The sequence below is a fragment of the Sus scrofa genome, chromosome 18 (genome assembly GCF_054392235.1).
Source record: "Sus scrofa isolate SSC_HxYL_T2T_F1_AM1 chromosome 18, Sscrofa_HxYL_maternal_Yorkshire_Landrace_v2.0, whole genome shotgun sequence".
Taxonomy (NCBI): Eukaryota; Metazoa; Chordata; class Mammalia; order Artiodactyla; family Suidae; genus Sus; species Sus scrofa.
Genome location: NC_139400.1, coordinates 33,628,443 through 33,646,363, shown reverse-complemented (window position 1 = coordinate 33,646,363; position 17,921 = coordinate 33,628,443). Strand labels below are relative to the sequence as shown.

Below are 17,921 nucleotides of genomic sequence, written 5' to 3'. Positions count from 1 at the left end.
TGACTGAGGGTGGGCAAGTCAGTTCCCCGGGTGGGTGGATTTCCATTTCTTTACCTGTAAATTAGCAATGGCAATACTTGCCCTCACCTCCTCCAGGGTTGTTTGGAAAAGTCAGTGAGTATGAAAAGCTCTTGCTTTACAAAAGTAAAAACTAATCATTACCGCACACAAAAATGAAGTGAAATTCACACAAATCTTATAACTTGAGTTTAGATGTTTTACCAATAATAATGTCCAACAGGAGTGTAATAGTTTCTATGTGCCAAGTATGGCTCTAAAGGCTTTTTGGACATCATCTTACTTAATCCTTTCAGGAAGACGGTATAATTACCTTTATTTTATAGGTTAGTATGTTCTGAGAGATTAAAGAATTTGCCCCAAGTCATAAAGTTGGTGGGTAACAGGACAATAATTTGAAGCCAGGTCAGGTGGAGTATAGAGACCAAGCTCGTACACTTCCAGCTTCTTTTTAATTAACCGTATATGGCACATTGCCTGTCCATCTGTCTATCTAGTTTTGCAGATCAGACCAAAGTTAAGATCCTCTGATTTTTCTTCTTGCCAGAGCATCTCTTACTGTCTGATTTCTTTATATCTTTTCTAATTCCTTTGAGGTCTTAGGCTTTTCATTACATTTACCCTCAAAATATGGTAAATATTTGATAATTTACAACAACAACAGAAAGCATAAATGAACAAAAACAAGGCATCTGACTTCAGAATGTATTATGTGCTTCCCCCCCCCCCCCGCCCCCATGCCACCCCCAAGAAAAGATCAGTTTGCAATCCTGTGTTTTGTAGATGATCTTAAAAGCTCTGGCGACAATCCAGTGTCTGGGGTATCACTCTGTTCCCCTCCCCCAGTATGCTGAAGGATCATATTCTAGAAATATTTAAGCTCTTTTGAGGAGCCAACACAATGGACTGGAACCTTCAGGGCAATACTTAAACAACTGTCAAATAAATCATAAGTGTTCTATAACTCTTCATTCACAAAAATCTGTGTTCACAGATGAATATAAATATTGAGATAACCAAGTGAGACGAGGAGCCGAAAATACTTTAAAACACAGGTCAGGGTAAAGTGCTATTCTTGTTAGTCTATATGTTTAGATTCATGAATGATAATATTTTGGTAGGTTATCTGTGCCCGTGCAGTTTCCTTTGAGAGTCACTGCTGCAAGTGGAATTCTGCCTTTAGAACTCACCCAGGTGGAAGCCACTTGCTGGTCATCCTCCAAAAGGAGGGGCATTTGCTGGGTCATAGGCTAATCTAACCCTAAACCTAAACCCATCCTAAAAAAAAGGTCAATTTGCCTCCCTGGCTATCTGGATATAAATAACTATGTAACTACAATTAACTCAACACTTGAGGTGACTGCAATTCAGTTAGTACTGTGTAGTAAACAGATCTTGCTCAGAATAAGTTTTTGTATAATCACAGCTTACTATGTTCCTTAACGTGCATGGCAGGAGACAGCAATAAGGATACAAAGGAGTAAAAGCAATGGAAAACACTCAGATGTCCTTTCTCTATGTTAGAATCCACCCAGACACAGCATCTGGTTGAGACGCCAACGTTCACGAGAATGACCATAAACACAAATATGTGTGTCCATGGCTGAATCCCTCTCGCTGCCCTGGCTCTGCTGCCAGAGCAGCCCAGGATGCAGCCAGCTGGGGTGCAGGATGCATCAACCATTTCCAGTGAACTGAGAGCTAAGGTGCAAACAGCAAACACTGAATTACTGTGAGACATCCTCCTTGCCTACAGCGTTGCCGATATGGTGGACAATATGATACTTAAAATACTTTCGGGACTTTCAATCAAGATTCTGCTGTAACAATGAATAGCAGAGTAACAACCTAAGCTGTGCTCAGGTTGCTTGTAGTGCCTCTCTCTCTGCCCCTTCCTCAGGGTTTATTTCCAGCCCTCCATCCCCATAGCAGAGTCCCAGGACATGCCAGGAGAGGAAAGCCTGACAGAACGGAAAGGGACATCTCCAGGCTTGTGCTGTCATCATTCTCTCGCCATTAAATCCCTGCTATGATGCTGGGGTCAAACCTGCCAGAAGAACCAGGACAAGACACCCATTCAGGTCATTCTATTCGAACCAAGAAATAACAGTGCGGTTCCCTGGAAAGGGCAGAGTCTAGAGTCGGCCCGAGTCTTCACCTCGTCACTAACCAGCCGTGCATCTCTGGCAAGCTTTCTTACCCGGAACGTGGTGCATGTGTGTGGAGATGGTGGGCTGGTGAGCCCACCTAAGGCTTTCCAGCTGGCATCCGGGACTTGCTGCCTTTGTCTCAGATGAGTGAGTGGCCTTGGATGGACAGCTGTCAGACCAGTTTGCCTAAATTTCTGGGCAGACACAATCTCATCACGGGAGTGTGGAAGTGAGCCTTAAAGATTTTCTGGAAAGGAACTTAAATGATCTTTCTCAAGAGAAAGCACAAAAACTTGGAAGAAAAGCCTGAGAGGAGAGGTCGAGAGACCTTCAGAGAAAAGGGAGGACTGCCTGATGTGTAAGATACTGTTGAAGATCTGGAGGACGTGACACCTGCTTAACTGAGAAATTGCTGGAGGGCAGAAACCACCCCTTGGCTCTGTGCTGTGAACCGCCGCAGTGGTGGGAAGCAGAAGGAAAACGGGAAGAGCGGACACAGGGCCACTTGAAGGTCCCTGAGACAGTCGCATTAACCTCCACCAAGGGAGCTGGGCTGGAGTTCTTTCAGGCAGGAAAGAACGTCTAGCCTGGACATCCAGCCAAATCAAGATCAGCGCACAGTGCAGTTCACTAAGTCATTCTGGAAATGCCTTTGGGATCAAACCCCTTCACCCCCAATATCATTCCAAGAAAAAAACAGGATCTTCTGGTTTAAAAAAAGGCACCAAAAAACACCACTAAAAGATAAAGCCAACACCAAAATGACAAAATCCTCTCAGCTGGCCTTTACTTAGATGGCCAGTAGTAACTATGCATGTAATTAGGAACGAGTCACCTTGACCCCAACAGGACAACAAAGATTAGCCTATTCAAAGAAATACAGTCCCTAATTCCAAGGAGAGGAGCTAGGTTGGCTTTAAACCTATAACCAGAGTGGGTTTTCCCTTATCTTCACATAAAAGTTCTTCCACGCTAGAAAAACGGGTGAAAGCGATTTTACTCACCTCTCTTCCCTGAGGAATTCCAGGAATTTGGAAGCATTGTGGAATGAAGACATGCCACAGCGTTACAAAGCATTTAAAAAAGAGGTCGTTATAACAAGTCTCTATTTTGGCATCCAGTTCAGTGATATTTATGAGTTTTGATTATCGTTTTTCAATACAGTCAACTCTTATCTTTGTGGAGTAGAAAATAAGTAATACTTACATTTTAATTATGTTTGGACACATTGTACTTAACAAACATGTAGTGGTTGTGTGGGGTATATAACACTTACTAATTACACTTAGAAGACAGGAGAGTTATTATTGTCCTTATTAGTGCAGAGAAATCAAACATATTTTTTGTGAAATGTATAGGAATATTAGATGTACCTGTTTAGGTGAAATTGGATATCCAATTGGAAAATTTTTTTTTTTTAATTTGAAAAGGTCTAATACTCTGATGATAATGGCTTTTAACAAAAGACAAAGACAACACATACATGCATTTTTATCATATAATAATTTTCATTGTAACATAGCGGTAGTACTAGCCTAGAAAAGCTCCTCCTGGGAATTCATTTCAAATTATTGAAGCAGCTGTTTCTTCAGTTTAAAATAAAATATCCATAACAAGTTCACACATGACAGATGCAAGGTAAAAACTAGATTCCACAGTGTGAGCTAAAAGCAGATGTTTTGAATGATCATATTTATAACCAGATACAATAAATCTTAGTTACCTATAGTAAGGTTTCACGAATATTCTTTTCTGAGAAAATGTGCTTAAAATGTACTTCCTGTAGTTTCTCCTGTTTTGGAGAACTAGGCTTCATTAAATACAAATATTCCATAAATTCTTCTGTATCTGGTCTTTTTCATTCTTGCTCATTTCATGTGCTTCCCCAGGAATAAAAGCACTGCTGGGACACTGACATTGATGACATTTCTTTGATTCTACACATTTTCTCTACAGAATTCAAAGTCAGAAGACCTTTAAAAACATAAGCTCATGGCTACTAGAAGCAATGACACTTTTACGTCTCAGAAGAAGCAGTTTGCCTGATGAAATACCATTCTCTGTCTTTAGTGAGTGTTAATATATCATTAGAACTAGAATTTGTAAAAACTCTTAAAAAATGCAGGTTTAATGAAAATGTAAAGAAAAGTTGGATGGAAAGAGTGAATGACGAGAGGTATCAACCACATAGTTATGAATGTCTTCTATTCGACTGTGTTAGCATACGGTTTAGCACTACTTTTCCTTTTGCATATTGATGAGTTGACATTTCTAAACGAAAGCAATCAGGATGGTGGTGGGGGAGCAAGTGATCTGGCGGCACAAGATGGGGTCTGTGTTTCACCTTTGCTGCTTACTAGCTGTTCACCTTCGGCAGATCCTGTAAGCTCTCCCATGTCTCTCACAGCAAGGCTGTTGTCAGGAATAGACACTAAATTGCAGACATATCCAATTCCTTTGTAACACATAGGAGTTACAGTTCCAAGAAATGCACGGGTTCTCAGTGTTCTATAGATAAATGGCCCGATGTGTACCAAAGGCTATGGGCAGACCACTTCTTCAGTGTTGTCCCCACTATGGCAAAGCATTGTGTGCATCTGTGACAGTTAAAACAAGTCATCACCTCTGCGTGATGCTCTTCGTTCTGCTGCAAGACTTCTATGCAGAGCTCTGCCAGATGAAGAACCTCTTCCAGCTTCCTAGCAGGAGTCGCCTGGTTCATGGTCTCTATATTAAAAACAAATCATAATAATATGTTACCTTGAAAATAAAAAGCCAAGCAGAATCTAAGATGTAATGATGAGACCAGGGTGTCGAAACAGAATGAGAAAGCATATCTTTTGAGAAAGAAGAGAGACAAGAAATATAAATGAATGCATTCTTTAAAAAAAAAAAAAAGTCAGTTCACCAGTTTGCAGAAAATATTTGCTACTCACAAAGCAATCATAGAAAACCGCAAGTGCTTTGCCATTTAACATATAAGAATGAACAGGTGCATCAGCACATTAGATGCTCAACTTCTGCAACAAACAAGTTGTAATTCTCCTCAAGGTCAGAAATAAAAAGAAAAGCAGATACCACAGTCTCTTCCTTCTCTCTGCATTGTGTTTTTAATACAATACCATTCTCACCAGATGAGTCATTCCTGGCATTAGTGAAACCCATGCTTTTCTTTGTTGCTATTTAAATTTCCAGGCTGAAATGTGTAAGGTTCATGTCGATCTTAAATTGAAGAAGTACAAAGTCACCTAAAACAACTCTGACAAGCTGCAATTAACTGATTTCCTCCCCTCTTTCCCTGCCCACCATCCCCTCCTCCAACAGGGGAGGGGTGAGGAGCCATTCTTTAGAGCTGAAGGTTCTTTCAGCACTACGGCAAACCGGGATAAAAAGGCCAGGCCACAAGGAGATTAAGTGCAGCTACCTGAAATGCAGCAACAGAGAAGGCAAAGCAGTTGATTTCAGAGATAAAATGAAGTGGCAAAAATTAGGGCTGCCCCGTGTAATGAAGCTGTTTCAAAACTGAATGTGAAGAACAGTTTCCAATAAGGATATTAAAGATACAAGCTGTCTTAAATTTATGGATGCTCTCTTTGCCCCTGGAGGTTGTAAGGAAGAGAAAGAAAATCTTTGGATCAAGAGCTTTTTCTGTGGAACTGAAAAAGTCTTTTTTTTTTTTTTTTGCCATTTAATATCTAATACCTTTAATATCTCCCTAAAACTTCCACCTTTGCTCTGAATTTGTTCCCAAGGGATATACGATGATGCACTGAAACACAGCTTACGGTTGGTAATTGTTCATCGAACATTTATTATAAGCTTACTAGGGGTCACCATGTGATGCATGTGGAGGTGCCACCCCCCCACCCCCCGCTACACAGATGCCTAAATTCCCCCGGAGGATGAAAGCCACTGCTTGTCTGTGACAGGGAACAAAGAGTAGGATCCTTCAGGAAAATAGTTTGCTAAACGCCACAGAGTTGAGTGTGCCTGCAGTGAAGGATCTTGGCTGTGGGACGTAGGAGGAAGCAAGACATGTCCCTGCTCTAAAACAACTCAGACTCCAAAAGTCACTACTGCGAGGATCCTCAGATCGCACTATCCAATCTTCCACTGGTTTCATGATCACGTCAACCTCCTCAAACCAGGCTGAAGTCAAGGAGGTGCATGACTTTGCACGACGTCTATGCCATGGGGGGCAGCTGAGGTATTTCAGCCTGGTGAGGAAACTAAGAAAAGCTTGGAAACAATGCAAAGCAGACAGAGGTGATGCAGGGGGATGAGAGGAGAGACGGCTGAGAGTAGGTGTCTGTGTGTGTGTTGGGGGGCAGCAGTGGGAAGATAAACAGGACCCAAAGGAGGTCCTCCTGGGTAAGAGGAGGAAGGGTTTCTAGAAATGGTTGCATGACAGACGTGGTGCATTTCAGAGGAAGGTGATTACAAATGCTACCATTTATTGAGAGCCAATTATGTGTCAGGCACAGACCTGGGCACTTCCCATGTGTCATCGTGCTCATTTTCCTAATAATTTTAAGCCATTTGGTTATTTATTCATATAAGTCATAGATAAGGAGACCAACTTGGAGAGATGAAATGCAACTAACAGGAGGTACAGGTGAGACCTGACTCACTCTCTCTGCTCTGCACTTGCCTGGCTACAGTATAAACGTGCTACAGAATGATGGGCCATGAGCCTGAGGTCAGATCGTGGCAGGCTTTAAGTAAGATAATAAGTAGACTGTGTAACTATATCCTACAGATAACTTGGAGCAAATGTTTCTTAGCTTGGCTTCATAATAAATTAATTTTTTGAAAATGTATTTGTAGCTGTGTAGAAGGAGGACTGGTGAGGGCCAGGTCTAGTAGCATGAGAACTTCAGGAAGATGGTAACGGAGACAGAAGAGGAAGGTACAGGGACATTTTGCAGAAAGGATCTGCAAGCCTTTGTGAGTGACCAGAAATTGCAGGTGAATGACCCGGAGGTTTGGAGACTATGTAGCTCAGAGAACAAAAATGCATGGCTGATGGAACTAACGAATGGGTCTTCAATGAGCCAGCCCATATATATTAGGACTAATTACCATGTACGTATAATTCAAATAAACAAATTATTCTAAACTAAAAAGAAAGCTGTGTATTGTAAAATTTGTGTGCACAGGAAATTAGGCTATCTGGATCTTTAGCCTGGCAAGCTTCTACGCATCACCAACACAACTAACAAAACTACATACTGCCTTAGGCGTGGGACCTTCTCAAAGTTCTGGGGCTGAAGTTGCTCCTCTCTGAGTTCTCCTATTACTGGCTCACGGGCCCGTTATTAGAGTGTGACCAGATCAGTCAGAAACTGAGTCTCATTGTCTTGTGTTCTCACTGTCTTGAACAGGCTTCAGACCATGACGGGTACTTAATGAATGTTTACTGAGAATGCAGGTAGTATAATTTTTGGGGAAAAGCATGTTAAAAATAGAGTCCATACCCAAATTACTTCATTTAACTTTGCATAGGATTGCAAATAGCTCTTCTGTTACTCGCACACCAAGAGTGGACTAGATGGCAAAGTCTACCTGTGAAATGCAGCTGGAATCTAAGGACACTGTTCAAATAATTGATGGAAGTTGTGTTCTTAAATTATTAGACAATGGTTTTGAGGGAAGAATTTTCAAAATAAATTTTAATTCTCAAGAACTTACATTCCTTAACTTTTCCATCTTTAGATTGAGGGTGTTGAGTATTCTTAAACCAAGGGTTAGGAATAGATTTTATGGAGTCTTTCAACCCCTTAAAATATATGCTAATTTTTGTGTATAAAGGCTTTTGAGGAGTGAAGGACTATAACTTTCAGGTTCTCAAAGTAGTCTGTGAGCCAAACAAATGGTAAGAATCACTGCATATACTCTCTAAGATTCTAGCTATGAGATTCTATGCTTCCTGTAAATATTGGGCTTTACCTGTCTTGGATTATATTATTTCAACTTGAAGAGGAAAGGGAAAGGCAACAAAATTTAATCATTTTTATCACAGAAGAGGAACTCATTTTTCTATATACTTTAGTATATTGTTTACTGAATCCTTAAAACCATTCTGCAAGTTAAGGAATTGGAATCCCCCCATCCCCGCTCCATTTCCAGATTAGGAAAAAGAATCTTGGCGAGGTTAAAAAAGTATCCAAGGTCATACAGATGCTGGTTGAGAAGGGATTAAAATTTTACCACTGATGTCATATAAGAAGCGATAATACAACATTTGAATTCTCTTCCATTTTCAATTCTCTGAATAGGATTAACACACACACACACACTCAACTGAATATATATATATTCAATACGAACTTCTGAAATAGCTGAAAGCTTGAGTTTACACAGTCACCATATCCTTGGCCATAAGTATGCAATAATGGAAAAGAAACACACAAGCAACCTGAAAACGTATTTCTCTTTACGTGTGAATATGTCAAAATCAGCTTTTACAATTGACACTCTCTTAAGGAAAAACTCAGAGTACCCTGTGTCCTACTGAAACTTAAAAACAGTCTGAAATGTTTTATTCTTTCCAGATTAAATTTACTGAGAGGATCAAAACTTTGTACTTGAACATAATGGCCACTCTAATACTTTAAATAAATAGCATTTTTATCAAGTACACTATGTATGCCATCTCTAGCTGTCACTCATTTGACTACAGCCAAGAAGTTTAATGCATTTCATAGTCAGAACTGTATCAGACAATGAGGTTACCGACAGCTCCATTAAAATTCTGAACACTGTGAATATTTGAAAACTCCTCTTTAAAATGTCCACTTTCCCTCTTTTTGTAACATTTCTACAGCATTACAGATGTCTCTATATTCTTTACACTTCACCCATTTTCTTCTGGAGACTTTTAAAATAAATAGGCCCAAAGTGGCAAGCTTGCTTGATGAATTTCAATGTATTACTCTTGGTTAAGATATTTCTTCATTTTGGAACACTTTCACTTTTCTAGGATAACACCTCTTGTCTCCTCAAAGCAATTACTTTTAATTATACCTCTGTGCATGTAAGGAGAGATTTCACCGGGAGAAAGGCCGGGAGGTGGGGAGACAGAAGAAGCCAGCTTGATCACTGTGCACTAGTAGGTGTTAACTCTGCTGCCCCACATCAAAGAGGATGTGTACTCCCAGCAAACTCCCCTTGGCTGACCCTTCCTCCCACTGCCTGTCAAAGTCCTTTGTGGCAGATACACAATGATGCTCATTGTGAAGGCTGTAAGGGGACATTGGGAGAAGACCAGTAAGATCATTTCAGTCCATTTTCCTCTATGTATATAAGATACATAGACATTTGAAATGTATTTGACCTTAACGTTTTCCAGACTGATTGTATCTGCACTTGCAGCTCAATGAGAAATAGAATTCAAGATGGTGCTGGATTGAAGGGCTATGGCAATAATCCCACTGTAATAATGACTTCTCTCCTTTGCACATGGGTTAGGATAACCTACTAGAGTGCACCAACAATAATTCATATATATGCACTAAGATTTCTTACCAGTTCTTTAACATCCCTAGATTCTGTGGCTCTGAATTTGATTTGACAAACATAAACTGCATGTAAGATACTATACGAATAACTGAAGGGCTATCACGATGGAAAAAAAAAATGATGCCCGCCTTCAAAGAATTTATGTATTTCTCTCCCTAACTGGTTTATAAGGTAGAGGATAACTACACCCCACCCATTTTTGATCAATAGGAAGTTCTATAACAGAGCTCTTACAGAGTGAATTAAATGTACTCAATATGCAAGAACAGAGTTACTGGCTTTCAAGAAACAAGATTAAAGATAGAGAAACAGGATGGCTTTAAATTGTTTGTGGATAATACATGGAGTTCTTCCAAAAAGAAATTATTCTTTTAATGGGTGTGTGTGTGAGTTCAGAAACTTCAGATCAGAGAAAGTTAGCAGCAGTCTGACACAGAAATCTCTCATCTTTTTCCTCCTCCCATCTGAAGAAAAAGAACTCACTCACCCTCCTGCTGCTTCTCCCTCCTTCTCAAGGATACAATCAGATGAATGGGGAGAAAGCCCTGACATTCAGGAGGTAACGGAGGTGAGAAACTTGTAAGACTGAAGAAGGAATTATAAGGATATATGCAGGTCCTGGGGGAGAAAAGCAAGACAGAGGCCGGGATAAAAGAGGAGAAAGAACAGGGAAAATGATCACTGTCTTGACAAAGGAGTTAAAGGAACGCCTTCTGCTTGAAAGGAGAAGAGGATGGACAACATGGAAGCACTGACCTGGGGCGCCGTGCAGGCTTTGCTTTGTGAGGTTTAACTAAACATGGATGTTGGGCCAATGGTACAACATCTAAGTTCTTCTACCTGAAACCGCAAAGGTCATTCAGTGGCAAGGGCTGTCAAGCACCCTCTCAGTGGACTGCTGATGGGAAAAACTTATCCATCCTTAAACCCACTGAGAAATGATGGGTGCTTCCTTGTGCCTCTCTTCCACCAAAGTAGATGGTGACCGCTCCCTCCAGCCTCCTCACCCTACAAAAACATACGGCACACAAACGCTGTACGCTGCTATAGGCCCATAAATGACCTGTACCAATCCGAGAGATTAGGAATGGTTCCATCTGAGTGACCATGTCCAATGCCTTTTCCCATCCTTACACTCCTACAGGCCAGCCCAGCTGGCTTGGGGGGCGTTCTGCCAGCTCCCTAGCCTGTCTTCATTTGAACCTTAATTCTCATCTGCTGTCAATGTTCTCCCTCTTTGCATGATCCATACTGATGACTCAGTTGGAAGAGTGTATATTTTATTGCAATTTTCTGACCCCTCCTCTAGCTCCAGGCACAGCAACCTATGGAAAGTGATACAGTACCAGAGCCTAGTACAGCGAGGCTCCTGGGAGTCCTAAACCTGGGCCAGATCTCAAAACTCATGGGCTTTCTCATCCCAAGAGGGAAGGAGGGCAGGAGATCAAATACTTCCCATTAAACAAAACAACCCCTTCCCCTCAAACCTGTCTGCCACTTTCTTTAGAGCTTGTGACTAGATTAGATGATTCTGGGAGAAATTCCCTCAACTTAGTCCCTAGAAGAAACAGTATTAACGTGCTGGCTAAGAAGACCACCTCAGAATCCAGGGGAGGGGCAGTTTCAAAAACTAAAGCCCACTTCCCCAACCTGAGCTATACTTTGTTCAGTATCTGACTCCTAACACATGGGGAATGATGCAAAAGCTTGGTGTATCATTAACTCTTTTGGCCTGATGTAGCCTATTTTGGTTTTATGAGTGCCAGACATAAATAGACATACATTGCTCTAATCAAGGAATATCTTCAGGATAGACCTGTGGTTCTTAACCTCATCATGCACCAGAATCACCCAGAGGGCTGGTTAAAACACAGATTGATGGCACTACCCCAGAGTTTTAGATTCAGAAGGTCTTGTGAGGGGCCAAAGAATTCATATTTCTAACAAGTTCCCAGGAGATGCTGAAATCAAGCTACAGCTTTACATAAACGTGTTACTGAAAAAAGGTGACTTTTCTATAGAATCAGAACACATTTTCACCTCTCTGTAATGTTATCCAAGGTACATATCTGGACAATCTTTGGATGAGTGAAAATAATCTAGGATGGGATACATATCTGGATAATCTCTGAATGAATGAAAATCACCTAGGATGCTATGGCCTCCCCACAGCTGTTTGAAATCCATGAGAATACCAGGGCCACAATGTTTGAAAACAAGAGGTCTATGGCCTCCTAATTCCAAGACTCCCTTTGGGGCCAACTTGTTTAATGACCCTGTCGTTTAAAACAACAGTTCCAGTAAATACCTTCTTGGAATTAACCATGCTAATGATACAGTGCTTTCGAGTAATTGTCCTGCAGTCCCAAACACTTTAACTACTTCACCTGGATTATCTTTCAAATCGATAAGTTCATTTTTAAGCTATGGAACAAAGGAGAACTGGACACTGTACTATAGGCAACAGCGGCCTAATTGGATCCAAACTGGGCAGTCCTCACCAGCCAATGGCAAATGATGATCCATGAGTGACGGACCATAAAAAGTCAGCTATACGTGGAGGTCAACGTCAGGGATACTTGGTGAGCCTTGAGGAGGAATACGGTGGCACAGTCCCCTCTTAAGATCTTAAAATACGGCACAGTGGTGATGGAATTACAGAGAGAGAAGATTACTAGGAGGCACGCAATTTAATATTATGTGGTTTAACATCTGTCACAGCCTTCTATAATTATGTGATTTATAAGAGTGAAGAAAGACACCTTGGTTTGAGTTTTACTCAAGTTTTAACAATCCTTTTACAAACTGAAACTCCAGCTCTCTCTAAATTTGTGAAACAGGAAGATCTAAGATCTCCTGGGGAAAAAAAAAAACCCTGCATGGTGTTGCTGATGGCAGAGCCTGCGAAGGCATGAAAGAGAAGAGAATTTTCTTATAAGGCATATTGACTTTGCTTTGCTTAGCTCTGGCTACAGCTATGTTGTAGGATTCTAATGTCAGCAGAAATTCTTTCCACTAGCAGTTTTGGCAGCTATTTGTATAACAGGGGCTTTTCCAAAGACTGGTCTTTAGCCATGCTATCTGTATTTGTGTCGCACATACAGGAGATACAGATTCAGCAGCTAAAACTGAGAAATGGTTCCCTCCCTGGTTTTATTGCTCTTCATATATAGATACACCATATTTATTTCTCCTCAATATCATTCAGATTCGGAAATGGAAAACCATCTGAGTAATCGCAAGTCTGATAAGTGCCATGCCAGTATGAAATGATCACATAATGAAGGCCTAGAGAGAGCGTGTTGTTTTATGCTTAGTCCTGTCTGTATTCTAATTATATTTCTGTACAACAGCCTCTCCCGGCATATTCGTTATCTTCTTACATACAGGGAGTCCCCCCACAGCTCCACACCCATCCATTTCCTGCCCCTTAAACTCTTTTCTCCATTTTCAAGGAGAGAGTCTGCCTCTGAAGAATGGAGGGCTAGGCAAGCAGGACTCAGTGAGGCGGTGGGGGTGAAGGCGGTCTGTGCAGGGATGGGTGAGGGGAAAGGCACTCCAGAGGCTTGCCAGCTGGGAGGCAGGCTGAAGGAGAAGGAATGAGAAGTTTCCTGGATACAGCAGCCACAATATGAAAGCGGCAATGTGCAGATGTCTCAGCCTTGGGTGCTAAGAAATTAGTCAAAAGCTCTTGATGTCTATATGTCTTTGTGTCCTTTGACTCATAACCAAACTCTCTTAGGGCAGACGGCGTGTGCATGAGTGGTGATAATCTATTTGATGCCAGGATTTGGAGGACGTCTCCTAGTTGGACAAGTGTAAAGACTGAGTGCAGAGACTAGGGCTGGACTTGGTGACATCCTGAGTAATCCTGCTGTTTTAACATCCTGGGTCTGCCTGTCACCATGCATGTGTGCATCTGCATTGATGCCTCAGGATATTTTATAAGTTTTCTTTTTGGAAAAAAAAATCTAACATTACAAATTCTTTGATTAAGTCTTTTAATGGAGTGCTTGAAGCTCTATGGCCACTTAGCTATAGGTTACCAGCAATGAAATCTCCCAAATTTCCCAACCTATTCATCCATCCGGGCTCTGAGTCCTCACAAACTCTGTCTAGAAATAAAGAGGTGAAATCTGTCAGGTTGCATTACTCTGGTTTTGTCCAATTGAAAAGACTTTTTAATATATCTAAACTCGGATTAACAAGGTGCTGCAGGAGCCACACTGCTGTGTGTCACTTGGCTTACCTGTTGACATGTGTTAGTAAATAAACAGAAGGGTCATCACTCAGTTGGTTTCAAACCCTGGCTTTGGAGGATGATAAATTCTACAGAATTGCTCAGGGAAGGAAGAAAGCTTGCTGTGTTGCCAAGACTGCATTTATCTGTGAATCACATTCCATACGAAAGTAAATATATAACAAAAACTACATGGCATGCTGTCAAGTGAGCTGAATAAACTGACATCTTTTCTGAGACCTTTTAGGGAACAGGTGTTGAACACTTGTAATGAGATTTCCATGTTATCTTCAGAGGAAGGAGATAAGACTCCAGCAAGAGCTGTTCAGAGTGTTACAGATCGTGGCCGAGGGACTAGTTCTCAGGAAGGAGTGAACGGAAGGCGATATTACACAGACATTTTATATTCTCAGGAGGTGCTTATGTTCTAAGAATTTTTACAGAAAGCAAATATTCACCCAAGAGAAGCTTTTGGAAAAAAATTTTTTTTTCAGATCCTGAAGAATCTGGGATATATTCAATTAAGTACTCCTGATGCATCACCTTGTGCATTTCCCTCCTATTATTTTACGAATCTTCTGAAAGTTTGAGAGTATCATTCATGAGGCTTTCATGGCCTCACTTCAGCGTGTGTGAAGTATTTTTTTTTTTTTCACGTATAAATGGTTGGCTGACAATTCTGTGCAGAAAATGAAGGAACTAACTTGGAACTTGCTATGTTTTATAAGACAGTTAAAACAATACTATTTCAGCTCAAACAGATGTGTGAGCTGGAAACTGGGAAAACTGAGGGAGTGAAAAGGTAAAAACATTAGTTGAGACCAGGTACAATGAAGAGAAAGGATATATGTTTAGTGATAGACATTTTCTTCAATACTGGAGAGGTCTCTAATCTCTCTGGAAGCCGGTTCAGTTTATTCTAATCAGTTCAGTGAGCCCTGCTTTCTGACACCATCTCTGAAATAGCCCATCCTTCCGTAGTGATTCGTGATCTCACTTTATTCTGGATGAAGCAGATCAGTGTCTCCACTCCTACTCGGAGTATCTGCCTGACCATGACGTTTTGGTGACGATTTTGTCTTTTTTTTTTTTTTTTTTTTTTTGTCTTTTTGCTATTTCTTTGGACCGCTCCCTCGGCATATGGAGGTTCCCAGGCTAGGGGTCAAATCAGAGCTGTAGCCGCCGGTCTACGCCAGAGCCACAGCAACACGGGATCCAACCGGCCCTGCGACCTACACCACAGCTCACAGCAACGCCGGATCGTTAACCCACTGAGCAAGGGCAGGGACCAAACTCGAAACCTCATGGTTCCTAGTCGGATTCGTTAACTACCGCACCACGACGGGAACTACTTGGTGACGATTTTGAAATTTGTCTTAGTATCTGGCAAGGCAAGTCTACATACTGTTTTCTTTTCTCCTTACTCAGTATCCTTATTTTTCAATTTAAACTTTGAAGTAGTTTTATCAACTTAAAAAAAAAAAAAAAAACAAACAACAAAAACACACCACCCTGGAATTCTGGTGGACACTGCAGTGAATATACAGATTAATTTGGGGGGACAGTTGACATTTTAGTAAGTCCTCTCTCTTAATTAAGCACATGAATTGTCTCTTCTTCTATTTAGATTCCTCTCTGTGACCTTTATTTGAACTTCAGAATTTTCCTTATACAGGTCTAGGAAGTTTTGTATAATTTGGCCAACTCACAGAAGTCTTAGAGTTTGGTGTTTACTGTGAAAGATCTCTCGATCCACCCACCGACCTACCAGTTGAGAGATGGTACACAGCAGTGTTTCTGAGTGTGGTCCATGGACCACTGTGGATCCTTAAGACCTTTTGGGGGCCTGCAAGGTCCAAAGTACTTTCAGAATAAGATATTTCACCTTTTAAATTCTGTTGACATTTACACTAATGGTGCAAAAGCAACAGTGGGTAAAACTGCTGTTGCCTCAGCATGAATCAAGGCTATGGTGCTAAATTATATTCTTTATCACAATGCACTCAAGAAAAAAGCTTGTTTTATACAGGAATGTCCTTGATGAAAGGGCTAAAATTAATTTTATTGAATCTCTACCCTTGAATATACATTAAAAAAGTATCATCTGTGACAAAATGAGAAGTTCGCATAAAGTGCCTTTGTATACTGAAGTACAATGACTTTCTCAAGGAAAAGTGTTTGTGTGACTGAGTCCAGGGCTGAGCTAATTGCCTTTTTTTCTTTCATCGAGAACCATTTTTAGTTGAAAAGACTACCTTCAAAGTAGGGTTATTCAGACTTGAAAATTTGGTAGACATTTTCTGAAAAAAGTGAAGTAAACCTGTCACTTTAAGGAAACAACAGATAGTATTTTTTTGGCCAATGATAAAATGGGAGCTTTCAAGGAAAAGTGGAATTTTAGAAAACTTGTATCTGTCATGAGCTTGACAGCTTCCCAATGCTTTAAGATTTTCTGATGAGTTGGGGTGATATTAACAAGGATGTTTTTTTGGTATCACATAATATTTGTTAACATTAAGATCACAGCTAATATTTTTTCAAATGATGTTGAAAAATCACGCACAGTGAAAGAGCTATTCAAAATACTTGATAAACCAACAGAATTTAATGTAATAGCATGAAAAGTTCACTGACATACTTTCAGACTCCACATTTCAATTAACCTGTAAGAAACTACTACTTCCCAGGTTTTAGCGTAATATCAAAAATCCACAATTATCTGAAAAGTCTAGTATAATAGCCCTCCCTTTCCAACTACCTATCAGTATGAGCCCAGATTTTTTTCCTATCTTTTTTTTTAATGGTTATACCTGTAGCATACGGAAGTTCTTGGGCCAAGGACTGAAACCGAGCCACAGGTGCTACCCATGCCTTAGCTGTAGCAATAGCAGATACTTTAAACAACTGTGCCAGGCCAGGGATGGGTGGCTCCACAGTGCCCTGAGCCACTGCCATCAGATTCTTAACCAACTGAGCCATGGCAAGAATTCCTTTTTTTCATATCTTAACCAAAATAATACATGGCAATAGACTGGATGCAGAAGCAGGCATGAAGATCTAGCTGTTTTCTATTAGGGAAGCTCTTAAAGAGATGTACAAAAAGGTAAAACACTGTTAATACTTATTACTGTTTTTTGTCCTGGAAATGTTTTCTTTTCATAATCAAGAAATTGAAATAGTTGTCAAAGATCTCTCATCCCCAGATCCTTAAGCCCAGTTGTTGTGGGCAGGAAGCTCTACCAAACTTCTAAAGAATATATAATTCCTGTCCAAAATAAGTTCCCCTTGTGACCAGCCATACTCCTGGATAGTGTAACTCCCCACCAGACAGACTGGTGACCCTGGAAGTCAAAATACTTTGGGCAAAGTGAAATGAGGGTAAGGCGACGGAGAGAACATGCCCTACCCTTGGGTGGCAGATGAAAAGAGGTGCAGAGCTCAGGGTGGGGTAGTTCTGGGGGAGATACCATGGTTATAAATGGAATGGGAAGATGCAGAAAGAAGACTGAGGTACAAACCCCAGGAGAAAGCAGAGATACACAATGGAGTAAAATATATCCAGAAAGAGCTAAGTGGAATTGGGGTCAATGAGTTGGCCTTGAGGCAGCAGCTACCTCATTCCTTGGCTGTGAAGAATAGAAGACACGGGTGGGTATAAATAACGGGATGTTTGTAGGTACAGAGCTAGAAAGCTGAGGCTTCTTACCCAAGACTGAAAGGAAGAGACTGCTCTCAAATAACCTTAAACTTAGGTGTCATTTAAACTTAAAGTCAAGTCCCTATCATAAGCTGGTTTAGAAAGAGAACACTGTTTAAGACTGAAATGCGTTTTCATTTTTTGTAGATGGAATTAGCTACCACCATTGCTGACTGAGGTCGTCCTTATCCTATTAGGTCACACTCAAGACAAAATAGAAGAGGAGAGAAAGGATGGATGACTCACTGACAAAGAGACTGTGGATCAAGGGAAGGTTCTGCTCATTTAGGTCACA

General features: G+C 40.8%; 1 protein-coding gene across 34 annotated transcripts in view; it reads right to left on the bottom strand.

Annotated features, from left to right (window-relative positions):
- The window catches only part of CADPS2 (calcium dependent secretion activator 2), a 489,830-nt gene that overhangs the window by 91,713 nt on the left and 380,196 nt on the right, over window positions 1-17,921 (bottom strand). For 30 of the 34 annotated variants that reach the window (XR_014834384.1, XR_014834386.1, XM_085005969.1 and 27 more), the window contains one exon: window positions 4,792-4,895. Coding sequence is in view for 28 of the 34 variants with exons in the window: in XM_085005969.1 (XP_084862095.1) it covers window positions 4,792-4,895 (104 nt within the window). In the remaining 6 variants the exon portion in view is untranslated. Of the gene's footprint in view, window positions 1-4,781; window positions 4,896-17,921 lie in introns of all 34 variants that reach the window. The other 4 variants (XR_014834387.1, XR_014834389.1, XR_014834388.1 and 1 more) reach the window with 1 other exon arrangement.